Genomic DNA, 27,167 nt, shown 5'->3' on the forward strand with positions numbered 1-27,167 from the left:
GTTGTCTGCAGAAAAACGAAGCAAAATTAATTTGAACAGCCAGACACTTTCCTAATTTCTGAAAAAAAAATAAATATATATATATATTTTTAATAATAATATTAAAAAAAGGAAAATGAATACACAGACAAACACAGCGGAACAAAAGATCTGAGAAAACGGAGGCGCGGTAATGCGTGTGCCCTCAACTCAATCGCCGTCGGGGACGAAGACGGAGAGCGATTTCCATCGTACGCCGTCGTTTAATCAGCGCCGTCTCCCCGAGGCCACTCATAAACCCTAATATTGCGGCATTTTGTGTTCAGACTCACTGGATTTGCTTAGTTGTTGGTGGTGGTGTTGACCGTTTGTTGATTCCGTTTGATCAATGGGAACTTAGTTGAAATTCGGTGAATCCCGGCAAATCGGAGTTTGGAGTCGTTTGATGGAGTCGCTGGTGGAGCTCTGTGATTTGATTGCACAGAATCCAGCACAATTTCGCGAGAAAATCGCCTGGATTTGCAGCCGGTGCCCGTCGGCGGAGTCGCTGTTGTCGAGATCGCCGAGGGTTTCGAGGTCCCAGCTACATGCCATATTAGCGTTAGCACGGTTTCTTTCCAAATGCCCGAATTCCGATCAAGAAACCCCCAAGTCGCTGCTTCTCGCGCTTTACCGTTCAATTCCGGCATCCTTCAACCCGAGTTTCTGGCCGCAGGCATTTTCAACAGAGGCGATTTCTTCTTTCTTTAACGAATTTTTGAGCTACATTTCAAGAGCGGCTGAGAAGTCCCCTGATTTTGCGACTGACGTGGCTGGGTTCACGGGTGATATTGTGATTCAGACGATAAGCAATGCCAATTCCAGTGTTTGTCGGGCTTTTCTGAATGCTTTATGTTTGAATTTCCCTCCAGTTGCGCAATCTGATGTGACCAAATTGATTGCCATTCTTCTTGATCGATTTGAAATTGTTGTTCCAAGCTCTCCAGGGGATGGAATTTCGGGTACTCCTGATGGAGCTTCAGCTCAGAGTTCTCCACTCAGCGTGAACCATTATCAGTCTCCAAGTGTTGAGCTTAACAATCTTTCAGCAGAGTCTCCGAGCAGTGTGACTTCAAATGGGGGGAGCAGCATTGCATGGAAAAGCAATGATGGGTTGTTCAATGATGGAGAGGGAGGTGGTGGGGGCAGCACTCCATCATATAAGAAGGCTATGAAATTGTTTGAAGAAGAGACTTTGGAGTCTCTTGAAAGACAAGAAATTGTTTTTAAGTTAATCGGACATGTATTGAGTATAGTGACCATTGATTCCCAGCTTATGCAGCAAGTGAGAGGGATTGCAAAGAATCAACTTCAATCAATCATTGCTTTATTAAAGGTAATACATAATGAATCGGTGGTTGTATGATAAATTGAAAAGTAGTTTAGATTAGGATAAAAAGCATTGCCCAAAAATCACATTTGTTTTTTCACGTGTGCAGATAAGAAAGCGCGATTGGCCGGATCAAGGGCAATTGCTTAAAGTTAAGATCAATAGAAAGCTGTCTGTTTGCCAAGCTGCTGCAAAGTTGCATATCAAGACTTTAACATCTCTTGACACAGAAGGGAAGTCCTCAAAGAGATTGTTGCATGGATCTCTTGCACTATTGATAGAGGCTGCGGAGGCATGCCTGTTTTCTGGCTGGCGAAAGTTGAGAGCCTGTGAGGAACTTTTTGAATGTTTACTTTCTGGAATTTCTCAAGCTGCCGTTATTCGTGGTGGTCAGCTTCTCCGGGTTCTGCTGATTCGATTTAAGCCCCTTGTACTGGCCACTTGTGCTCAGGTACATTTCTTCTTCTATTGGAATGATGCTTCACGATGATCAAACTCGGGATACCTAACCAACACTCCACATTACTGCTCCACTATGTCAATTTCATAAATGAACTTATTGATGTTATCTGCTATGAGCAGGGTGACACTTGGGCCAGTAACCAGGGATCTATGTTTAGAAGTGTCCTGAAAACTTGCTGTGAAATAATTGAATTTGGTTGGGCCAAGGACCGGCCGCCTGTAGATGCTTTTATCATGGGACTGGCCACTAGTATCCGGGATCGAAATGATTATGAGGAAGAGGTTGGTGCCATTTATAGCTTAAAACATCATAACTGTACTTTGCTTTTCCGCTTCTTATTGTACCAGTGTTTGTTTTCATGTCTATCTTCGTTATGTTTCCAGTGGTACCTTGTCTCCTTAATTCAAGTCTCTCCCAGTGGTGTTTAGAACCTGCCCCAAAAGCACAAAAATACTCCGCAGTCCACATTTAAACTTCCATCAACTGGATACATTAAAAACATTTGGGTTGTTATATGACCATAGATGACTAACACAAACCTCTTTGCTGGGTAATACGACCTATAATAATTGGAAAATCACATAATGATTAAGGTCTCATTCAGGATATGGTTCATTGCAATTGTTCTAGCCTAGCCTTGAAGTGTCTAGATTATTTTGCCTTAACTTTCTATAGAGTCTTAGGAAATGGTTAGTTTAAGCTATTTGAGGATCAGAACACTTCAGTTGGAAGTTAATATTTGAATATTATGGAGAAATGCTTATTTTCAATTTTTATCTATCGAAAAAGTGTCAAACTATGCTGTAGATATATATATTCAATGAGTTCAAAATGATTTTCAGATTGCTAAGATTTATCTTAAATTGGATGCTTTCATTTATTTAGCCATCTAGAGATGAACTGATGATTCTGGTTCTAGAGAAATGGTTGAAACAGATGAGGGTTTTCTCATTAAGGTTTTGAGATTATGCTATGCATGTCTTTAACTTTTTTATGCAACCCCAACTGCTGTGCCTTCCAGGATGGAAAAGAGAAGCAGGCTGCTCCACCATTGCAACTGAATGTCATACGTTTGTTAGCTGAGCTTAATGCTTCTGTTAAAAAGCCTGAAATTGTTGAGATGATATTGCCCCTATTCATTGAAAGTTTGGAGGAGGGTGATGCTTCAAGTCCAGGTTTATTGAGACTTCAAGTGGGTTCCTATTTCTGTAGCTTTAGTATTACTAATTATTCCTTCTAGACTTTCAAATTGTAGCTTCTATAACATTGGCCAAATTAATATAGATCTCTTTGAAGTACCCTTGCACAATTTTCTCAACCTGCTCTTCTTGAGTTACTGCAGCTTGTTGATGCTGTTTCTCGCTTGGCGAGTTTAGGTTTTGAGAAGTCTTACCGTGAAGCTGTGGTTTTGATGACTCGGAGCTACTTAAGTAAACTTTCTGCTGTTGGATCTGCCGAAAGTAGAACACAAGTACCAGAAGCCACTACTGAACGTGTGGAGGTGTGCTTTAACTTTTCATTACATTAGAATGACTAATGCTAGAAGTATATTGCTAGGACAAAATGGGTGCTCACTGTTTCAACTACACTCAAGACTTTGCCTGCAGGATTTTTGTTGATTGCCAAAGGCATCACAAGTACTAAGTTGCGTTCAGACTACCGACATCGTCTACTGTCACTATGCTCAGATGTGGGCTTGGCTGCAGAATCAAAAAGTGGGAGGTACAGTTTCAAAAGTTGAATTGTTAGGGTGTTATGTTGAACTGGCACCTTTTAAATACACCCTAACGAGTAACATCTTTCAGAAGTGGGGCTGATTTTCTTGGACCACTCCTCCCTGCCGTAGCTGAGATATGTTCAGATTTTGAGCCCAACATAGATGTGGAACCTTCACTCTTGAAGTTATTTCGCAATTTATGGTTCTATATTGCTCTCTTTGGGTTAGCCCCTCCAATACAAAAAATTATGCCAACAACAAAGTCTGTTTCAACTACACTCAATAGTGTGAGCAGCATCGGCACTAGTGGTCTCCAAGCTGTTGGTGGACCATACATGTGGGATTCTTCATGGTCGTCTTCCGTTCAGCGAATATCTCACGGAACTCCACCTCTTGTAAGTTGACTTACATTATCCATTCATTTTGATTGTTTGCCTTCCTTCATGACTAACTAGATTGGGACCTACAAATTTGCTTTTGAAATATGCACTAATTTTGCACATCTTACTTAACAAAATTATTGGATCATCCTACTTATTAATTATGGTGGATTTTTTTTTGTTTAACGTCTGGTTCTTGCAAGTATCTTGCAATATTTGGTGTAGAATGCATAATTTTCTAAACTCAATGTGCGTTAAGCCAAAAAATACTTTATACTCTTAAAATTGAATTTGATGAGCTTTTTTTAATATAGTTGATGAATGAAGGACAACATATTTTTGCTCTTTATTTTTTATATGTAGAATTTAGATGTAAAGCTAACATTGTTAGGGTGACAATGAGGATTTCCTCTCGGATTGGTTGGTAGTCCTCTACATGAAATTTTTCCATAGTGTGGAAGGATTCTTATTATCTGGTTATATATTTCCTTTCTGGCAATCATTGATCTTTTCGAGTACCTTTTTTATGTTTATCATCACCATAAGAATCTCTAAAGTATAACGTTTGAAGGGAAACAATGCCTGTTCAGGTTGTGAGCTCTGTGAAATGGCTGGAAGATGAGTTGGAGCTTAATGCTCTTCATAATCCGGGTAGTCGGAGAGGTAGTGGAAATGAGAAAGCTGCTTTGAGCCAGCGAACTGCTCTTTATGCTGCTTTAGGAGGGCGGGTGGACGTGTCTGGAATGAGTACAATCTCAGGTATGATTATCTTTTTTCTTGGTCACTAGTGGTTCGTTTTAGGGAGTTGATCTGATGCCTGCCCTTTTCTTTGTTTTTTGTTTTAAGAGTGTTCTTATTCCTAAGATAAGGGATGGGTTATGTATACTTGCTTTGTGTAGGTGTCAAAGCAACCTATCTTCTGGCTGTAGCATTCTTGGAGATTATACGGTTTAGCAGCAATGGTGGTATTCTTAATGGAGGCCCAAGTTCAACTGCTTCTCGAAGTGCTTTCAGCTGTGTCTTTGAATACCTTAGAAGCCCGAATCTTATGCCAGCAGTCTCCAAGTGCTTGACTGCAATTGTCCATCGAGCATTTGAAACAGCAATTGCTTGGCTGGTAACTGAGCACCCCTTTCCCCCACCCCATCATCTCTCTCTCTCTCTCTCTCTCTCTTATGTGAGCATGCAGTGTGTGCAAGAAAGCTGAAGCAGTGGATTACATGACCATGGTGTTTCATTGTTGTGACTTGTGAATGGAAAAAACTTATAATTTAATAGAACTGTACAGGATTGTTTGGTCCTTCTAAATGAAGCCTATACTATTTATCATTTATCAGTCAACTAGTGTTCTTTTATGGTAGCTGAAACCATGTGTATTGTTTGTAACATTGTTCTTTTATACTTGAATTTTATTGTATCCAATGTATTTAAAATCAGGCAGAAATTTCACATATGAGTGTGTGAATTTTAAAGCATTGCTGAAGTGTTCTTTCTTATAATATTTCATCTATGTTTACAAATAGATACTCCTGATATGTTTTTATTTTTTGTATATTTTTTTTTCTTGAATATATCATGCAAACATTATATATCATCCAAAATGATACAGGAGGATCGAGCACCTGAGACTGGACCTGACGCTGATGTTAGAGAGTCTACACTTTCTGTCCATGCATGTTTTCTCATTAAAAATTTGTCTCAGAGGGATGAGCATGTGCGAGACCTCTCTGTCAATCTGTTAACGCAGCTTAGAGATAAATTTCCTCAGGTGAAGATGCATTATGGTTGGGCTGTGCTGTTCATTTGTCTCCCTTAACATCTGGAGCACTTAATGGTTTCCATGGCTTGCAGATCTTGTGGAACTCATCCTGTCTAGATTCCCTGCTATTTGCAATGCATAATGATCCACCCTCTACTGTAGTGAGTGATCCTGCTTATCTGGCGAATGTTCGAGCTTTATACCAAAAGGTTGTTCGGGAGTGGATTGTTGTGGCACTTTCGCATGCTCCATGCACTAGTCAGGGTCTTCTTCAGGTTTATTCATTTCTCACTGGGATTCATCTCATTTTATTGCATCTTCTTCTCAGTTTTACTTACATTCTGTTTTATTACTTATTTGCAAAACTAGTGTGCGGAGATATGGTACTAAACTGTCTTTTCTCCTTTCTATGGTTCCATTTTTCTCAACTAATATAATATCATCTTAATTAAGGAATTAAGTATTAGATAATCCACCTTTCTAGTCATTGACGAACAAGAAGCTTGAGTTTGATTTTTACAGCTTATTTCCACAGATGTGTAAGACAGTGCATTATGGGCATGTGAGGAATGTTTAAGTGTAATAAACTATTATCATCTTTCTAATAGTTTTGCTGTAGTCCATCATCTAATTTATTTAGGTATCTGTTAGAAGTCATCTAGAGTTTTTTCAACTGCCCTCTCCACTTCCGAATTCTTTACACTTCCAATAAATGAATCACATAGATGGCGCTTTGGAGGTTTCTTATTTACCAGATTTCGTTCTGGATTGTCCTTGGGTATACATGAGCTTTGCAGAAAACATGTTAATGCATTCTATTTAGGCCTGTCCATCCTGTAAACCTTAGCCAAGAGCTAATATTAATATCAAATTTTTTGTGTTGTTGACTGGAAAGCCATTATTATGTTTAATTTCTAATTCGTATTTTATTTTAACTAGGAAAACCTTTGCAAAGCTAATTCTTGGCAAAGAACACAGCCTACGGCTGATGTGGTTTCTCTTTTGTCTGAGATAAGGATTGGCACGGGTAAAAATGAGTGTTGGACTGGTACAAAATCAGCTAATATTCCTGCAGTTATGGCTGCTGCTGCTGCAGCTTCAGGAGGGAATTTGAAATTGACAGATGCATTCAATTTGGAGGTTCTTGGTACTGGTATGGTCAGTGCAACAGCAAAGTGTAACCATGCTGGAGAAATAGCAGGCATGAGAAGGTTATATGAGAGCATTGGTGGGCTTGCTCTTGCTAACAGTGGACTGACACCTGACCCTCCAGCTTCAGGGTCTTCTGAACACTCACCACAGTCCTTTAATGAAGTGGTGATTACCAAATTTGTACGATTGCTTCAGAAATGTGTTAATTCTGCCGAGAAAGGAGAAGCAATAGATAAAGCATTTTTTCGTGAAACATGCTCTCAAGCTACTGCCCTACTTCTTTCAAATCTGGTAAACCCGTTGTTACTTTTCTACATTTGAGTTTGTTAATGGACTTGGATACATGATTATTATTGGTGAGGATGATGAAACATATTTTACACAGGGTTCAGATTCAAAATTGAATGTTGAGAGCTTTTCTCAACTTCTACGCCTTCTTTGCTGGTGTCCAGCTTATATAACCACACTTGATGCTGTAGAGACTGGTGTTTACATCTGGACATGGTTGGTTTCTGCTGCTCCTCAGTTAGGATCTCTTGTCCTTGCTGAGCTAGTAGATGCATGGTTGTGGACAATAGACACCAAACGAGGCCTTTTTGCATCTGACACAAGGTTCTCTGGACCATCTGCAAAATTGAGACCCCATCTTTCCCCTGGAGAGCCAGAACCTCTGCCTGAGAAGGACCCTGTTGGACAGATAATGGCTCATAGATTGTGGCTTGGATTCTTTATTGATCGGTTTGAAGTAAGCATCACATATTTAGCCTCTCTTGCATGCATTCTTGGTCAGACTTTGTTTCATTGTTTAGACTGATCTCTGTGGTTATCAGTAAGATAAATGGAGTATTATGTGCATATTGTCCCCTCTAGTGCATGATTTATCCGTCTTTAATTTTTCTTGACTGCACTACTGCATCAACTCAATAATATGAAGTCATTTGGTTTTGGGTGTTATTGTTACAGGTAGTTCGGCATGATAGCATTGAACAGCTTTTACTTCTTGGTCGGATGGTACAAGGAACAACAAAGCTTCCCTGGAAATTTTCTCGGCATCCAGCTGCTACAGGAACTTTCTTCACTCTAATGCTTTTTGGACTAAAACTGTGTTCATGCAGAACACAGGGGAACCTCAAGAACTTTAGATCAGGCCTTCAATTGCTAGAAGATAGAATATATAGGTAAGGACTCTTAAGTAAGAGCTTTTAGAAACTTGCTGGATTTGATTGCCTTACCTTAGAATTGTTTATACTAACATATTAGTCTTTACGGTATAATGGTCTTTCAATTTATATGGGATGCTGTGATGTCTGAGGGGAGTTCTAGGACAGAACTTGCTTACTAAGTCACATGAGCAGTGAGCTTGTGAACTTGTTAAATCTGTTTACTGACATATGCATATGCAGGAAAGAATATTTTCCTGTTTGTTATTTTACCTCAATAAATAACTTTCTGCAATTGATGGACTCAATGAGCACAGCCTACAAATAAAATCCTCCAGTTAACAGATTCAACTACGGGCAATTCGTAATTCTAATGACAGCAATTGAACTTCAAAATATTATTTGATATTGATCTATACCTAGAAAAGAATATTTTTAGAGAATGCTTCAAAAATTTCCTCAGCATGCTCTTCAGCGGTCCAGACACATTGTTCAAATGAGTCAAGTGGAGACATGACCTTGATCTGGTGATAGATATCATTTAAAAGTAATGTTTTGTTTGTTCACTTTTTAGTGGAAAAGTCTAAACTTATTTGTATATGTTTTTGTTATCCCTGAAGTATGCTTATATTTTCTATGTTGAGCAGTCCCATGGCATATTGAAAATACACAACGTGAAATTTCTTATCTAGTATGTATGATATTGATCTGCTTATTTTGTCTGCATAGATTTGTCTCTTTACGCTTTAGCTTCCATCAATATCAATCTCTATCTTTAAGCAGTTGTTGTTCCCTTAAGCTGTGTATTAATCTTTATTAGTTGTCTTAAAGTACGCCTGTCTATACTGTTTTATCTTCTTTTGGTAAAAACAGAACCTCTTTGGAGTGGTTTGCTCATCAACCCGGATGGTATGATTTGAATAACAACAATTTTTCTCAGAGTGAATCTCAATCAGTTTCAACATTTGTCCATCATCTCAATGAACGGGTGGACTTACCCCCATTAGAGACAAAAGGTGGAGGGCTTGAAAATGGTAGCTCTTCAAATGATATGGTAAGAAAATTGATGGCAAGTACCTGAAGTTGTGGCTTTGAAATGTTTTTAAATCCTTAATGTAGGGAAATATTTGTTGTTGCACAGATTGTTTTATAAGCTTAAAGTATTTAGTTATACTCTGTAGAAGGATCAACATCACCCTGTCTGGGGTCGGATGGAGAACTATGCTGTTGGACGTGAGAAGAGAAGACAGTTGCTGCTGATGTTATGCCAGCATGAGGCTGACAGGCTTGAGGTTTGGGCTCAACCTGTTGGATCAAAGTAATTACCTAGACTTCTCAAACCAATTTTTTTGCTCATAGTTTCATGGTGGAGATCCTTATTTATAGATTTATTTATTTTGCTTATATTCTTGTCTAATGGCTTTCAGGGAAGGTTCTTCTCGACTTAAAATTAGCTCTGATAAATGGATAGAGTTGGCAAGGACAGCCTTTGCTGTTGATCCGCGAATTGCTTTATCGTTGGCTGCAATGTTTCCCACAAATGCTACTCTGAAGACTGAAATCACTCAGCTAGTTCAAGTATGTTGGTTAGGTTTTGCGTGGCTGCAAGAAAGTTTACATGCAAAGCATGAGTATTCTCATAATCTTACCTTGTGAAAGTAAATTTGATATGGAGAAATGCTGGAGGATTAATGGCTTATGCTCAAATTAATTACTTACAGGCAACTGTGCAAGACAATTATAATATCATATCAGTAGTCTTAATTCTTTTAGCATGTTCAAAATTTTGATATGAAACTTGAGTTGTACATGCTGAAGTAAAACATGCAGATGAAGGGTATCTGTTTGCTGCTGTTAGTTCAATTTCTTTCAATTATTTCCATCTGATTTTAACTAATGGCGAATTTCCTTCCATAGTCACATATATTGGAGATCCACAGTATTCCTGAAGCTTTGCCTTATTTTGTCACCCCCAAAGCGGTGGATGAGAATTCAACACTTCTGCAACGTCTTCCACACTGGGCGCCTTGTTCAATTACACAAGCTTTGGAGTTCCTTACTCCTGCATATAAAGGTCATCCACGAGTCATGGCATATGTCCTCAGGGTTCTTGAATCTTATCCACCAGAAAAAGTGACTTTCTTCATGCCACAGTTGGTACAGGCGCTAAGATATGATGATGAGGTGGGCTCTTATCCTCTTGACTCGACATGATTGTACTTCTGTATATTTTAATAAATTGATCTGTCATCAAAACAACTGAATATATAAAACATAATTGTTGCTCTCTTTATTTTAACTTTCATGCACATCATTTCCCTGTCCTTGAAGCATACTTGAGGTTTTGAAATGATTTACATGAATTTTAGCATCTCTAGGCAAGAAAATTTTTTAACATCTGTTAACTTGCAATTACAGAAGTTGGTTGAGGGATACTTGCATAGGGCCACACAAAGGAGTGATATTTTTGCTCATATACTGATATGGCATTTACAGGTGACTAAAATTTAGTTTAATTGGCAAGTTTTCTTAAGTGTTTACTTTGCATTGCAAGGATGTTTATCATTCAGATGGCTGTGTTTTCATGCAGGGTGAAACCACTGCTTCTGAAACTGGAAAGGATGCAGTATCTGCGACGGTATAGTATTTCAACCATATCAATCATTTCAACTCTATATAAAGATGACAATATGTGCTTTTTTGTTGTAACTTGTAATACTTCCCATAAGTTCTTATTTTTGTGCCCTTTCCTTTTTGCTTGCAGCATAGTGCATTTCAAGCACTGCTTCCAGTTGTCAGACAAAAAATTATTGATGGTTTCAATCCGATAGCATATGACGTGTTTCAAAGAGAATTTGATTTCTTTGACAAAGTCACATCTATATCTGGTGTTCTCTATCCACTTCCAAAAGATGAAAGACGTGCTGGCATACGAAGGTGACGTTTGAGGGTTATTTCCATGAAAGTTGTGTCCATGCATGCAGACTTATATATCACTTTCAATTGTGTGATCCTGTTTTGTGTTAAAAATAGGGAGCTGGAGAAGATTCAAGTGGAAGGAAATGACCTGTATCTACCAACTGCTCCTAATAAACTAGTCAGGGGTATTCAGGTTGATAGTGGAATCCCTCTACAATCAGCAGCAAAAGTTCCTATCATGATCACCTTCAATGTGGTGGACCGGGATGGAGATCCCAATGATATAAAGCCACAAGCTTGCATATTTAAGGTACATCAATTTAAATCTCTGTATAGTTACATCTAGATTACTCCAGATGAGGCGTGGCATATCCTATGAATTGTCCTTCCACAGCTTTTGAAATTAAGAGCCTTGCAGTAAGACCTTGAGCAATAGTGTCGTATAGAAACGCAATTGCTGAGATACAACAATTTAGCTTTTTATGTTGTTTGTTCTAGCAAGAAAATGTTGAAATGAATCTCATGAAATTGTTTAATATTATTTTGAACCTTTGGTGCATATTTTCTCTTTAAAATATTTATGTTGAGCCTGATGGTGGCTGAGTTTGGATTTAGGTTGGGGATGACTGTCGGCAAGATGTTCTTGCTTTGCAAGTTATTTCACTTTTAAAAGACATCTTTGCTGCTGTTGGGCTAAAGCTTTATCTGTTTCCTTATGGTGTACTCCCAACTGGCCCAGAGAGAGGCATTATTGAGGTAAATGCATAGTGTCTGTGTGTTTGTAAAGTGTGAGTTATGCAAATATTACTTCTTGGTTTGCTTGGATTTTCCTCTATAACCATTCTATCCTTACTGCTTGGCGGCAGGTTGTGCCCAATTCTCGAAGCAGGAGTCAGATGGGTGAGACTACTGATGGTGGTCTATATGAGATTTTTCAACAAGATTTTGGACCTGTTGGTTCACCAAGCTTTGAGACTGCACGTGAGAATTTTCTCGTGAGCAGTGCTGGGTATGCAGTTGCTAGCCTGTTGCTTCAACCAAAGGACAGACACAATGGAAACCTTCTGTTTGATAAGTAAGCAATTTATTATACTGTGTTCGTTATTGTGTGAACTCATTCATGTTTACCTAACTACATAATGTCCTTTATTAGGTATTAGGTATAGATGCATATAGTCCCGAACCCAGAATGAATACATATATAACATCATGTTTGGCTTAGCTTAACTCAGAGGCAATACATCATGTGGAAGAAAACTGCAATTTTTATCATGTATATTTATGCAATCAGTTCTTAAGTGAAGTACAGAAAATGTGATCAGGAGGTGAAAAATAGGTTATCCTTTTGGAGTTGCTCTGTTTATTGAGTAAGAGTACAATGTAAACACAGAAGATATAGAAAAGCCATACCACTAGAAATGAGATTCAATTATAATATTCCGATACTAAGACGCACAATCATAATGTTAACAACATGGCATGTATATAGACAATCTTCATACTATAAGTACATGAAGAGTGGGAAAAGACATAGAACATTGCTTCTGCACGAAATTATTTGCAATCACATCAGTTTAGACTCTTAACTGTGGTTTGATGTGAATACAGCGAAGGCAGGCTAGTTCATATTGATTTTGGTTTCATTCTGGAAACTTCGCCTGGTGGCAATATGCGTTTTGAAAGTGCTCACTTCAAGCTCAGTCATGAAATGACTCAGTTGCTTGATCCATCTGGAGTAATGAAAAGTGACACGTGGTACCAATTTGTAAGGTAAGATCAATTGTTTCGAAACAAAACCACTTATTGTCCCCTTAACTCATACTTATGAAGCCATTGTTATCCAGCTTGTGCGTAAAGGGTTACCTTGCTGCACGGCGCTACATGGATGGGATCATAAGTACAGTTGCGCTAATGCTGGACAGCGGATTGCCGTGCTTCAGTAGAGGTGACCCAATTGGAAATCTACGTAAAAGATTTCATCCAGAAATGAGCGAGCGCGAAGCGGCCAATTACATGATACGTGTGTGCACAGATGCCTATAACAAGTGGACGACTGCCGGTTATGATCTGATCCAGTATTTGCAACAGGGCATTGAAAAATGAAGCAGCATTTTTAGTTTCCTAAACTGCTGTTGTGGGTTCTATTCTGGTAATTTTATTTTTGTTTGTTTGTTTCCTCTTTGTGTCCAATGGAACCGAGAAACAAACGAATGTTACGAGCTGTTGGATTCCCTAAATTGTGAAATATATATGCTATGTTGCGAAGCCTCTTTGTTAAGTTGTGATTTGTATTGTTAATGAATTCTTTCTTGCCTACCTTCACTGATGACTTATGACCAGTTACTTTAGAATATTTGTACTTTACCCTTTGTATAAGTAAATGCTTGCTGTTTGATTTATTATTATTATTATTATTATTTTTTTTTTTTTTTATTATAATATTTTATTTTTTTTTGGTTGGGATGCTTACTGTTTGGTTTTTGGTGTGGTTATTTATCATTGAGTATAGCTTGAGACCATTCTTCTTTTAAACAAGTTGTATGTATCCGGAATTTGGATATTCATCCGCTAAAGAAAATCACACCGGTTGACTCAAATTTGAATTGTAAAGCAAGAAACATAAACAAAATGTATGTATATGCAAGAAAGTACAAATGAAATTCAATAACAAAGAAGAAAATAAAAATTAAGAGGAAAAACAAAGAAACATAGCTTTTAAACCTTCCATCATCAATTAACTTATCGTGTATCACCTATCATTATTGAAGATTTCTTATCACTTTTTTCTTGCCCAAAAAGTTACATCAAAAAATATTTTAATGCTAAACTTAAATCAATTTTTTTTTTTTTTTCAAATTCAACCAAAATATATACACCCTTACATTTTTTTTGTTTGAAATCCAAATCGAACCAGATTTTATGTGAAGGCTCTACAAATACATTGAAAGAGAATTAAAATAAATATTAATGTATGTAGATGACTTACCTTCTTGAGTTTGAAATCCAAATCCAACTATTTCCATTGACTCCCCAGTCCTCTCAGAGATTTTACACTCATACAAATACATCGAAATAGATTTAAAATATAAAAAATAAAAAGAAACTTTAAAATAAAATACAAATAAAACTAATCACACAAAAAGTCACACGTGCACCATACCTAAATCCAACACACAAGTACAAACAATGCATTGTAACAATGCAATACAACAAACAATAAATACAAAGAGACATCACAAGCACACACAAAATAAACAACAAACTGACAAAGAATACAACACAAACAACACAAAAAAAAGGCTCCAAAAGCATTATACCACACAACACACAAGCACAAACAATACAACATAGAAATACAAACAGTATAGTACAAAAAAAACACCACAAGATTACACAAAATATACAATAATACAATACAAACAGCAACACAAGCAATAACCACCAAAAAAAAAAGTGTACATACCATACATAAACACAACATACAAGTAAAACAACACAGTCTAGAAAGACACCACAAGAACACCATATTATACATAAACACAACACACAAGAACAAACAACGCAATATGACAATACAAACAATACAACACAAAAAAACAGTACAAGCACACAAAACATACACAATTGAACAATAAAAACAACACAAAAAAGATACTACAAGAGCACCAAATCATACGTAAACACATCACACAAGTACAAACAATGCATCATAACAATACAAACAACACAACCCAATAAGACACCATAAGCACACCATATCATATATAAACACAATATACAAGTATAAATAGTGCAACATAACAATACAAACACGGTATAAAAAAAATAATAAATAAAAAAACACAAAAAAAAAAATAAAATGCAAGATAGTATCAGTAAGCTGATTTACCTATACATATAGTCTTTCAGGTTTACCTGCACCAAACACATAATTAGCATATAATTCAAACAAAATATGTAAGATTTCAAATATCCTACCCTCGACAGGAAAAGAAAAGGCACAAATCAACCAAATATGTATAGAAATATTATAAAATATGAATATATTTATAAACTTATCTTCAGTAGGAGGCCCGGAGATTTAGATTTGTCAATGATATATTATTCCAAATCAGGTATTCCCGCATTGTAGTGCGCTGGCTAGATCGTGGTCTACCCAAGAGGACATTTCTACATCAGCATCATCCGCCAGAGGCTGAAATTTGAATCTCAATTGCACACTTTAGAAAAATATAAGCGTGCATAGATGAATGATATTTAAAAAACATATGATGCCCTGAAAGAAGCTCACAAAAAAAAGAATAAATAAATTTCAATCTTTACCGTTGGTATTGCTAATAACCTGATGTTTGTCTTGGAATGTACCAACAAGCTTGTCCATTCCCATGCTGCAAAAGAAAATGATAACATTTAAAAGAATACATTGATTTTTTTAATACAGTTGAAAACCTAAAAATTCAAAATATAGACAAACCATAAAACTAGGGATACATAGATGTGCTGACATGTCTTCTTACGGGAGAGAAGACATCCATCCATCCACATAGGAGCAGCCTAAAAATGAATCAAAGATGAATAAACATGAAAATATTTGCTAATCAAAATATAAAATGCGTCTCAATTGACTTTTATACCTGTCACATATCTTGTTGCGTGACTACAAATCATCAACTTCTTAAAACGAGAGAGTGGAGACTGCAAGAAGGAAAAGTCAAATACAAAAATTAATAGTTATTAAAGGTACTATAGAATTACAAAACAATATAATCTAGTAAGAGATAATTGTATTGTTTTATAGATAATAGAGATATTGAATGAATGAATAAGAAAAATTACAAACAAAATATACTTGACTTCATGGAACCGGAGGATTTAGACAATGGTTTGTGATACCATTACTAGGCCTTGAATATAGGTTGAAACCTAGAACAAGTTTTTTGCAGCAGAAATTCATCAATACAAAAGCCAAAATCACTAGATCCATGAAATAACAATTCGCAAACCGTTCCAGTCTAGAAAACTTACTCCTTAAAGTCACATGCATTCCTATGAAATGTGCAGTTGTGCATCCATATATTCCTTGTATCTTTATTGCAAGGATATCTAATAACAACAAAAAAAATACCGAGTTTAGTCAACAAGAAATAAATGAGTCAATGCTTGTAAAAGTAAAGCAACACCCAAAAAAGTTAGCCATCTCACCACCACCCCCATCGCATTGTTGCTATATATATCCATATATACGTTGGCTGCAGTTCAAGAGAGACTCCTACGAACGAAAGATGACTTCTCTTGCCCTGTGGAAGTGAACGGCCAATCTCGTTTAGTCATTGATGTCGAGTTTATGGACCTTAAAATCTCCTCTCCGAATGTGAGCTTTGTACAGCAGTTTCTGTTAAATTAAGAACATGATCATATGATACTTACCATTAGATCCTTCATCTGAATCTCATCTCAGGGGGGAGAGAGAAGTTCAATATGGCCCGGCAATGGCGATGGCACAATGCAGCATCGAGCAGCACAAACCAGCCTGAGATGCCTCTCTCGAATGCTCGACAAAACCATTCATACAGATGTTACCATCAATACTGCTGATGGGCAGCTGCAAGCCCACAGAGCAATCCTCTCTTCCAGCTCCCCTGTTTTTCACAGCATGTTCAAGCCCGATGATTTAAATGATAGAGAATGGTCTAATTAGCTAGCCAGTGTAGTTTCGACCATGCTGCGTCAAACTCAGACCAACTGGAGCAGCTGTTTACAACAAAATTTCACACATCTCCTGGGGTTAGGATGACGGCTGCAAATGTAATAAATTCATGTTGAGAGAGAATTCAAAAGTAAGCATAGTTCTACAAATTAAATCAATTTACATCGCTTAAAATTTTAATTTCTACTAAAAAGATAATTTTCAGGTCAATCCGTAGCTTTTGTAGTATGGTCTTAATTGAAAACTGACAACTACAAACACTTTTCAAGTTGATCAGCCATAAATGCATTAAATTACTTGCAAAGATACATGTAATAACTAAATACCAACGGACTGGTGATAATATATGCAAGAAAGGTGTAAACACAAACCAGTTTCAGATGGCTGCCTTGAGCATATCGTGTAAGGAAGCCAGCATCCAGGCTTGAAAGACATAATCCAGTCACTATCACTGTCAAATTCCCTTAGCGATATCTTCATATGAATATGATGATAAGACAAATGCTTTGGAATCACTCACATGTTGGACTTGAGGGCAACAATGGCAACATTCTTCCTTGCCCTCCCCCGCTTCCTGGCTCTGTCACGGGTTTCTTCTTTGTTTTCAATCCCATTTCAGCACTATTTTCTTTGCTCCTCACCATCACCGGAAACATGCATCTACCTCAGCCTTTCCTCCCACAGCCACAAGGAGAGAAAACCCGCAAAGAAACAAATATTAAATAAGTTGTAGTGTAGATCACATAATGATTTTCTTACTTTCTAATCTGTTTTTTCAAGGAAAGATCAGCACTGTAGTTGCATTCTCATGCTTCTTTAAGTGAGAGTGGTAGACAACACTTGTATGATTCGTCGATTTTCTATCAGCATTTACTCACTTGTTAGTCAAGAAACAAAAACTAAAAATAAGCGTCCTAAATCATCATCATAAGTGGGTAGACATACCAAGAAAGATAGGGGACAGCGTAATAAGTTTGGTCCATCACCTCCCAAAGGCTTTCAATGATCAGAATAGATTGGGGGCCTTCCCCAATTGTTGTGAGCTGAAATTGGACTTCCCAGCAAAGGTGCTGCATGATACTCACCAACCTTCAGATATGGCAGAGGGAGCAAACAAAAAACACCTAGCTATTTAGAACCTACTGCATGATCAACAGTTAAATAAACAATATCACCCAAAAATTAAAACTAGATTGTGAAAATGGAGAATAATATATAACACACAATAAGATAGATGGTTCTCCACAAAAGCCAAAGAAATAAAATGTTCAAATAAAAGCCCAAATACCTGAAAGCAATTTTTAACATTTATACCATTCAAAGAGGAGTATTAGATTACAGCTCTACAGCATCCTTAACCTTCTCCAATTTCTGCTCCATTCGAGCAGAAAAATATATCTCCAACATTAACTTGAAAAGCATGTCTATGGTTTAAAAGATAATTGTTATCTACATACCTCACCTCTCACCTTAGAATAATAACTTCAGTGCAATGCAGTTGACAACAATATCACACTATTATGGCACAAAGTTCTTTTATATTTATTCAGCATAACAACAAAGAGGATGTGACAATGTTCAATCGTGGTCTACTGTGCCAATTGCATTCAGACGAGGCTGAAAAAAATTATTTATAAATCAAAAGTATTAAAGCTGTTACTTACGTTTTGACACAATATCATGCTATGAATATCGGACTAATGTCTGTCTTACTATTTCCCTTGTTGGTTTCACCAAGGATTGAATCTGAAATCAATTAACACAAACTCCATTTCAAAACCAAAATGTTTTAGATACTGCAAATACAAGACAACTAGCCAAGTCATGTGCAAGTAGAGATATGAGTCAACACTTGCCAGTAGAAAATAAGAAAAAGCAAATTTCCCCCCAAGCACAAGCAGCAAGAATAACACGAGGAATACAAACAATTTTATGGAGGTAAAATATAGAGATTCTTGAGTTGAAAACAATTTTGGACAAAATACAAACTTGAAAATGCACCCTTAAAGGTTTAGATTCTCCTTTTACTTGAAGGAATGGTTTGTGGAATCACCCATCACCATTCTCGTCAGTTCTAATGGAGAATCCAAAACCTCTCAGTTTCAACTATGGCATCAGAAGAGTAACATGAGAGGAGGAAGAAATGGCCAAGGAGGATTTGAAAAAGAACATTTAAGATGTAAGTTCCCGTCCACTCTAAGGAATAATTTATGGAATCACCCAATTCACCATCCTCGTCAATTTTAAGGGATAACCCAAAACCTCTCATTTTCAACTATGGCCTCACAAGAGTAACATGAGGAGAGGAAGAAATGGCTAAGGAAGATTTGAAAAAGAACATTTAAGGTTTAAATTTCCTTTCAGTCTAAGGAATGGCTTATGGAATCACCCAATTCACTATCCTCATCAATTTTGAAAGATAACCCCAAACCTTAACCTATGACAACCAAGAGTAACCATGTGAGAGGAAACCAGATTGAAAAAATCATTTTATGAAGGTAAAATATAGGGATTCCTGAGTTGAAAAGAATTTTAGACAAAATACATACTTAAAACAAAGAGCTAAAAAAATAAGATTTGAAAAATCACAAAACAACAACCGATCCAGATATATAAGGAAGTGTGTATTACGCAAGCTTGATTCAAACTAGTAAAGAAACCTAATTATGAATCAATCCAAGAAAACCTGAGAAAAACCATCTATTGCCATCTACAGCTAATCTACTTACTTTTCCTGCCATTCTTGTATCTAACCATCTGCAAGGAGAACTAAAAAGAAGGGACAAAATTAACTCATTGATAGCACATTACTGGCCAAGTACAATGAACAACCAAAATGGATTAGATGCTAGCATGAAAGTCAAAACATAAATGAGTTCACCTTGCTACTTACGTGGGTAACAAAGTTGCATAAGACAATTGAATGTTCTTATTTGAACATGAACAGCTCGAAGAAGCATCAAGAATCTACAAAAACCAGTAGAGTACTGCACTGAGTACAACCAAATAATGGAAAGTGTACCATGAATTATAAACAGATTAAACGGATAAATCAGACCACGTGGTGGCAAACCAAAACTGAGAATTCTTATCCTATACATTCTATCTCATTCTTGAATATTATAAGATGCCAACATCAGCACGATATATACTTAGCCAGTCATTAAAGCAATAATTTTTGAAGAGATTAGCCACACCATGGAGGCTGGTGAGTAGATTTGCAGGAAGTGAAGGGCTTGAAGCAACCTTCTTGATCAATTCAATAACTACATCTGTCAAAACAAATGACTGAAATTGGCACACTAAAAATATTGATAATATAACATTTTGGGTGCAGAGTTAGCATTAACAGAAGCTTGGGTGTAAACATAATTACTTACCGTCAAAATTCAAACATACTAACAAATTCTGCATGCACCATCGGGGTGCAATAGGGTCATCCTGATCAGATCAACAACTACAATCATAGTAATCAAACCAATGAGATGCAAATTAATGCCAATGAGTTCTAGTGAATAAACCATGTACAAGTAGCAGAATTTCTTTGAAAAATAAATAAATAAATCTTATACTTTCATACATGGCAAACCTACAAGGCTCATCACTTTTTCAATCCCCTTTCATCCTTTTTCCTTGCCTGAAAAGTTCAACGAGCAGTAAGGATATGCAACCAGAAAGCCATCGAGCACAACTAATAATAACTGTAAACACCTCAAACAAAATTGAATTACAAATTATCCATTGGCTACTGCACTAAAACTCGTAATAAAAAGGATCAAACAATGAAATTAATGGGTAGACAAAAGCATTTGTAGTTCACAGCCATTACCATCTAATCATTATTTTAAATTTTCACAATGGGCAAAGAAGTCTTGGATCTGAATTTGAAATAAATAATTATAATTTCTCATTTACATTCAACATTCAGAAGAATAATAAACTTTTCACATTGTTAAATCTTAGAGGAATTCAAGCATACACAAACTTTATCATCAAGATTAGATGTAAAAATGATACCAAATGTACCAGATTTTGGGAATCATACAATCTTTGATTCTTCGATGTACCTTAATTCCAGAGTTTTGTTTCAACTTCCCCCCACTTTATGTCCACCAACCTCACACACACACACACACACACACAAAAAAAAAAAAAAAAAAAACAGAATCAAAATAGCATCTATTACTAAAAACCAGTAAATAACAACGGGCTTGAAAAGACAGTAGTAAAGTTTTTGCGAACTAAAAAGATTGGTATGTAGGTAGTACACAAGCAGAAGTAAGCAGAGAACTTGAAAGCATGCAGTAAATCAGATTGAAAATAGAATTCATGTTTTGAAAATTGCCACTATTCCATTTTATAGAGGTAAAATATAGAGATTCTTGAGTTGAAAACAATTTTGGACAAAATACAAACTTGAAAATGCACATTTAAAGGTTTAGATTCTCCTTTTACTTGAAGAAATGGTTTGTGGAATCACCCATCACCATTCTCGTCAGTTCTAATCGAGAATCCACAACTATAGCATCAAAAGAGTAACATGAGGCGAGTAAAAAATGGCCAAAGAAGATTTGAAAAATAACATTTAAGGTTTAAATTCCCCTCCACTCTAAGGAATGGTTTATGGAATCACCCATTTCACCGTCCTCGTCAATTTTAAGGGATAACCCAAAACCTCTAATTTTCAACTATTGGCATCACAAGAGTAACATGAGGAGAGGAAAAATGGCAAAGAAGATTTGAAAAAGAACATTTAAGGTTTAAATTTCCGTCCACTCTAAGGAATGGTTTATGGAATCACCCAATTCACCATCCTCGAAAATTTTAAGGGATAACTCAAAACCTTCAACTATTACAACAAAGAGTAACCAGGGGAGAGGAAACGAGATTGAAAAAATCATTTGATGAAGGTAAAATATAGGGATTCTTGAGTTGAAAATAATTTTAGACAAAATGCAAACTTAAAACAAAGAGCTAAGATAAAAATTCACAAAACAACAACCGATACAGATATATAAGGAAGTGTGTATTACGCAAACTTGATTCAAACTAGTAAAGAAACCTAATTATGAATCAATCCAAGAAAACCAGAGAAAAATTATCTATTCCAATCTAAAGCTAATCCACTTACTTTTCCTGCCATTCTTGTATCTAACCATCTGCAAGGAGAGCTAAAAAGAAGGGACAAAATTAACTCATTGATAGCACATTACTGGCCAAGTACAATGAACAACCAAAATGGATTAGATGCTAGCATGAAAGTCAAAACATAAATGAGTTCACCTTGCTACTTACTTGGGTTAACAAAGTTGCCTAAGACAATTGAATGTTCTTATTTGAACATGAACAGCTCGAAGAAGCATCAAGAATCTACAAAAACCAGTAGAGTACTGCACTGAGTACAACCAAATAATGGAAAGTGTACCATGAATTATAAACAGATTAAACCGATGAATCAGACCACGTGGTGGCAAACCAAAACAGAGAATTCTTATCCTATACAATCTATCTCATTCTTGCATATTATAAGATACCAACATCAGCACGATATATACGTAGCCAGTCATTAAAGCAAGAGTTTTTTGAAGAGATTAGCCATACCATGGAGGCTGGTGACTAGATTTGCAGGCTGTGAAGGGCTTGAAGCAACCTTCTTGATCAATTCAGTAACTACATCTGTGAAAACAAATGACTGAAATTGGCACACTAAAAATATTAATAACATAACATTTTGGGTGCAGAGTTAGCATTAACAGAAGCTTGACGGTAAACATAATTACTTACCGTCAATATTTAAAACATACTAACAAATTCTGCATGCACCGTCTGGGTGGTGCAATACGGTCATCCCGATCATATCAACAACTGCAATCATAGTAATCAAACCAATGAGATGCAAATTAATGCCAATGAGTTCTAGTGAATAAACCATGTACAAGTAGCAGATTTTCTTTGAAAAATAAATAAATAAATCTTATACTTTCATACATGGCAAACCTACATGGCTCATTCATCCTTTTTCCTTGCCTGAAAAGTTCAACGAGCAGTAAGGATGTGCAACCAGAAAGCCATCGAGCACAACTAATAATAACTATAAAAAATGATGAAACAATGAAACTAAAGGATAGATAAAAGTATTTGTAGTTCACAGCCATTACCATCTAATCATTATTTTCAATTTTCACATTGGGCAAAGAAGTCTTGGATCTGAATTTGAAGTAAATAATTATAATCTCATTTACATTCAACATTCAGAATAATAATAAACTTTTTTCACATTGTTCAATCTTAGAGGAATTCAAGCATACACAAACTTTATCATAAAGATTAGATGTAAAAATGATACCAAATCTACCATACTTTGAGAATTATACAATCTTTAATGCTTGGATGTGCCTTAATTCCATAGTTTTGTTTCAACCTCCCCCCACTTTATGTCCACCAAAATCACATACACAGACAAAAAGAAAACAGAATCAAAATATCATCTAATATTAAAAACAAGTAAACAACAATGGGCTCTTTGAAAAGACGGTAGTAAAGTTCTTGCGAACTAAAAAGATTGATATGTAGGTAAACAAGCAAAAGTAAGCAGAGAACTTGAAAGCATGCAGTAAATCAGATTGAAAATAGAATTCATTTTTTGAAAATTGCCACAACTCCATTTTATGGAGGTAAAATATAGAGATTCTTGAGTTGAAAACAATTTTGGACAAAATACAAACTTGAAAATGCACATTTAAAGGTTTAGATTCTCCTTTCACTTGAAGGAATGGTTTGTGGAATCACCCATCACCATTCTCGTCAGTTCTAATCGAGAATCCCCAACTATGGCATCACAAGAGTAACATGAGGCGAGGAAAAAATGGCCGAAGAAGTTTTGAAAAATAACATTTAAGGTTTAAATTCCCCTCCACTCTAAGGAATGGTTTATGGAATCACCCATTTCACCGTCCTCGTCAATTTTAAGGGATAACCCAAAACCTCTCATTTTCAACTATTGGCATCACAAGAGTAACATGAGGAGAGGAAAAATGGCAAAGAAGATTTGAAAAAGAACATTTAAGGTTTAAATTTCCGTCCACTCTAAGGAATGGTTTATGGAATCACCCAATTCACCATCCTCGAAAATTTTAAGGGATAACTCAAAACCTTCAACTATTACAACAAAGAGTAACCAGGGGAGAGGAAACAAGATTGAAAAAATCATTTGATGAAGGTAAAATATAGGGATTCTTGAGTTGAAAATAATTTTAGACAAAATGAAAACTTAAAACAAGAGCTAAGAAAACAAGATTTGAAAATTCACAAAACAACAACCGATCCAGATAATCTTACGAGCTTGGGTCCCACAAACACAGCAACAACATTTCGGAACATATTAAAATAAACTAGAATTGTTAGTTCAGGAAAAGATTCAAGGATGGTGCTTGCTTCACAAAGAAATACGTCTGGGAATGTAAAATGCAGATGAAAAACTCAAAAGATGCAGTAGACAGTATCAAGAGGGGAGATACAGAGCATTGATAGTTAAAAAAAGACTTACCGTTAGTTATTAGATGAACTGAACTTCATCCACACTGATTCCTGGCATAAGCATAGAAATTAACAAGCACAGAAATTAATCACTGTTCTACAAAGAAATACAGGCCATTGACAAAAGACCTCCTCCTAAAGATAGAATCCCGAGCAAAAGAGGAAGCTTTTTATTTTTAATAGAAAGGTTAATTGTATTTGATTCCCATAAAGCAATTCCCATAACTTGAAATTTAAGCACTTACACCAAAACAAAACCAACACAAGTAAAGTAAACACGGCCTGGATATATTTTCCGAAGAATTTGAACTATCTTTAATACTTTACTCCGTCCACATAAAGAAAGCACTGGAATGAAATTCTCCCTGGATCCAATCCAGCAACTAACTGCAATTCAAGAATATATTGTTCGTTAATTCTTTTTCATTAAGACACAAATAGAACAAGAAAGAGAGAGAGCTAGAGATGGAGTTATTCATTAATTCTTGAGTTGTTCATAAAGAAAGCACTGGAATGGAATTCTCCATGAATCCAATCCAGCAACTAACTGCAATTCAAGAAGAAATTGTTTGTTAAATTTTTGATTCATTCATTAAGAGACACGAATAGAACAAGAAAGAGAGAGAGCTAGAGATTGAGTTGTTCATTAATTCTTGAGATATTCATAAATAAAGCACCGGAATGGAATTCTCCCTGAATCCAATCTACTAACTGCAATTCAAGAATAAATTGTTTAGTTAGTTCTTTGATTCATTCATTGCCACACACACAAATTGAACAAGAAAGAGAGAGATTGAGTTGTTCATTAAATCTTCGATTCAAAGAATTGTTGTATTATTATATTTTGAAAGCAACAACTCCTCTTCATTCATTCATATAATTAATTCACTCCCCAGCTGCCCAGCCCCAGCAGATAGAAAGAAAGAAAGAAAGAAGTCTTGTACGTACCATTCATTCATTGCTTCGTTCTTAAGGATGGATGGATGCCCATGGCGGCGCCAAGCCAGGATTGATTCATTATCGTTGCTCTTAGGCCTTCCTTGTTTGATTGACTGAGTGATTGGCGAGGAGAGGAGGAATATTGGTTTGCAGAAATGAAATGGGATGGGATCCCTACTAGTACTACACCCACTCGCCAAGGACCGACTCACTCTCACCAGCTGTTCTCTCCATCAATGATGGAATTTGGGAATTGGTAGACCACATTGTGTGTATACGGTATAGTATAGTGACCAGTGACTATATATATATATATACATGGATATACGGAAGGAAGAAGGCTAGGCAGGTCGATGCTATTATATAACATTATATAACGGTAACAGAAATTATTTCAAAAATAAGAGATTTTGAATGTCAAATCTATTGATAGATTGCCTTGGGGCAAGCCGGTTTCGACTCGGCGGTTCGTGTCTCTTTGAGACTAGCGGTTCGGTTGGACTCTCTATTCTCTGACCTGTAAACCTCATGTTCGAACCGGCGGTTTAGAATTCTTTGTTTTTATTTCTGAAAAATATATATATATTAACTTTAAATACAATCAAGTTTGTCCTATTATAAAAAAAAATAATAATAAAAAAAAAATTATTAATTTTGATACTTGTTATAAAAAAATTTATTCACGTTTGATGTGGCAAAATTTTAATCAATTTAGAATCAAAAAGTGATTAAAAATTTTTATAACAAAATTAATGTTTTTTTATAATATGATTAAAATTGATTAGGTTTATTTTTATTAGGACAATTTGTGATTCTTTTTTCAAAATTTAAATAAAGTGTGTTTTATAAAAATAATGCATAATTTATTTATAATTAAAAGGGAAAATGAAAGAATGGAGAAAGAAGATTGAGAGAGAAAGAAGCGTATCATGGCGGTGGCTGGAAAAATGCGGATGTGTAAGCAAAACTGATTGAGAGAGAGAAAGAAGCGTATCTTGGCGGTGGCTGGAAAAATGCGGATGTGTAAACAAAACTGACTAATGTAATTTATTGTGTTTAATAATAATTATAATATTATTATTGTGTGTTCATCTTTAAAATTTAAATTTTTAATAACACAGAAATTAAAAAAAAATTAAAAATGAAGAATACTTAAAAATAAGTAAATATCGGCAAATAAATCAGAATCGGCATTTTTAAAATGGTAATCGTCAATTTTTTTAGTGGGTGGTAATAGCTTCTCATTCTTTTATTGAAATTACTAAAAAAAATTTGTCCTCATTCTTTTTATACATTGCAATAATATTACGATAAAAAAGTATCAACTATATATTATAACACATTAACCTTAAAAATCTTATAAACAATAAATAAATAGTATAAAATACACCAATAATTTACAATTACAGATCAATCAATGAGATAAATCATACTATGTGAGAACTGTAGAATAATTTTTGTTTTATATTTAGGCAAAATTGTCCATAACTCTCAGGTGGTTTCGAAACTACAAGTAAATTCCTCTTTTACTTTAAAAATTGCATGACGTCCCCTTATACTTAAAAAAAAAATGTTGCATGAAGCCACTTTGTGGTTTCGAAACTCATCATAAATCTCCATTTTACTTTAAAAAATTGCACGACGCTCATTTATACTTTCAAAAATATTGCATAAAACCCCATGTCATGCAAAACATATAGATAGGAAATCATCTTCTTATCACACGAGGAAAGTTTCATGGTGACGGGGTTTCATGCGCAACGTTTTTCAAAGTATAAAGAGTGCCATACAATTTTTAAAGTATAGAGAAATTTTAATAAACTGAATTTCGAAATCACATGAGAGTTATAAGCAATTTTAACTTATATTTATTTAGATTTTTAATTCTAATGACAAAGTCTTTTAGCATAATATGAGTATTTAACTTTTTTAATATGGTAATAAGAGTTGAAGTGAATAAATAATTTAGAATAGAAAATTAATGAGAAAAAACTAGTAGTGGAGAATCATAAAGAAATTGAATTGATCAAAACGAATTTATATGAAATTATTCCTTGAATTATAATAGTCTGAATAGTCCAAACAAA

General features: G+C 35.7%; 1 protein-coding gene and 1 long non-coding RNA gene across 35 annotated transcripts; one reads left to right on the top strand and one right to left on the bottom strand.

Moving 5' to 3' along the window:
- Nucleotides 1-112: 112 nt before the first annotated feature.
- LOC127262640 (phosphatidylinositol 4-kinase alpha 1-like) lies at nucleotides 113-13,163 on the top strand. 2 transcript variants are annotated; one of them, XM_051291428.1, is made up of 26 exons: nucleotides 113-1,354; nucleotides 1,458-1,799; nucleotides 1,931-2,092; nucleotides 2,833-3,003; nucleotides 3,154-3,312; nucleotides 3,406-3,533; nucleotides 3,617-3,923; nucleotides 4,499-4,667; nucleotides 4,808-5,025; nucleotides 5,518-5,676; nucleotides 5,760-5,942; nucleotides 6,607-7,110; nucleotides 7,205-7,564; nucleotides 7,783-7,997; nucleotides 8,853-9,033; nucleotides 9,161-9,297; nucleotides 9,407-9,557; nucleotides 9,897-10,163; nucleotides 10,398-10,475; nucleotides 10,570-10,617; nucleotides 10,744-10,916; nucleotides 11,013-11,208; nucleotides 11,514-11,654; nucleotides 11,765-11,973; nucleotides 12,507-12,668; nucleotides 12,743-13,163. In XM_051291428.1, exons 1-26 carry the CDS (start codon nucleotides 425-427, stop codon nucleotides 12,999-13,001), a joined length of 6,009 nt encoding a protein of 2,002 aa, XP_051147385.1. In that variant the 5' UTR covers nucleotides 113-424; the 3' UTR covers nucleotides 13,002-13,163. The 2 variants fall into 2 exon arrangements, with proteins under 2 accessions (XP_051147385.1, XP_051147386.1); XM_051291429.1 differs by having other exon boundaries at nucleotides 3,620-3,923.
- LOC127262641 (uncharacterized) lies at nucleotides 12,776-25,332 on the bottom strand. Of its 33 annotated transcripts, XR_007841184.1 has the most exons (26): nucleotides 25,090-25,332; nucleotides 24,387-24,528; nucleotides 24,152-24,192; nucleotides 22,966-23,035; nucleotides 22,594-22,632; nucleotides 22,390-22,470; nucleotides 22,207-22,297; nucleotides 21,901-21,975; nucleotides 21,737-21,776; nucleotides 20,673-20,722; nucleotides 20,186-20,242; nucleotides 19,986-20,062; nucleotides 19,803-19,877; nucleotides 19,499-19,572; nucleotides 19,335-19,374; nucleotides 18,270-18,351; nucleotides 17,551-17,747; nucleotides 17,126-17,465; nucleotides 16,977-17,056; nucleotides 16,326-16,695; nucleotides 16,101-16,195; nucleotides 15,924-16,001; nucleotides 15,748-15,821; nucleotides 15,533-15,593; nucleotides 15,373-15,452; nucleotides 12,776-15,286 (listed from the first exon to the last, which is right to left on the bottom strand). It is a non-coding gene; the product is annotated as an uncharacterized LOC127262641 (long non-coding RNA). The 33 variants fall into 33 exon arrangements; XR_007841182.1 differs by having other exon boundaries at nucleotides 20,673-21,776; XR_007841205.1 differs by having other exon boundaries at nucleotides 16,326-16,537; nucleotides 16,617-16,649; nucleotides 16,977-17,028; nucleotides 20,673-21,975.
- Between the last annotated feature and the right edge of the window lie 1,835 nt (nucleotides 25,333-27,167).

The sequence above is a fragment of the Andrographis paniculata genome, unplaced genomic scaffold, assembly GCF_009805555.1.
Source record: "Andrographis paniculata isolate CXL003 unplaced genomic scaffold, ASM980555v1 Contig65END, whole genome shotgun sequence".
Taxonomy (NCBI): domain Eukaryota; kingdom Viridiplantae; phylum Streptophyta; class Magnoliopsida; order Lamiales; family Acanthaceae; genus Andrographis; species Andrographis paniculata.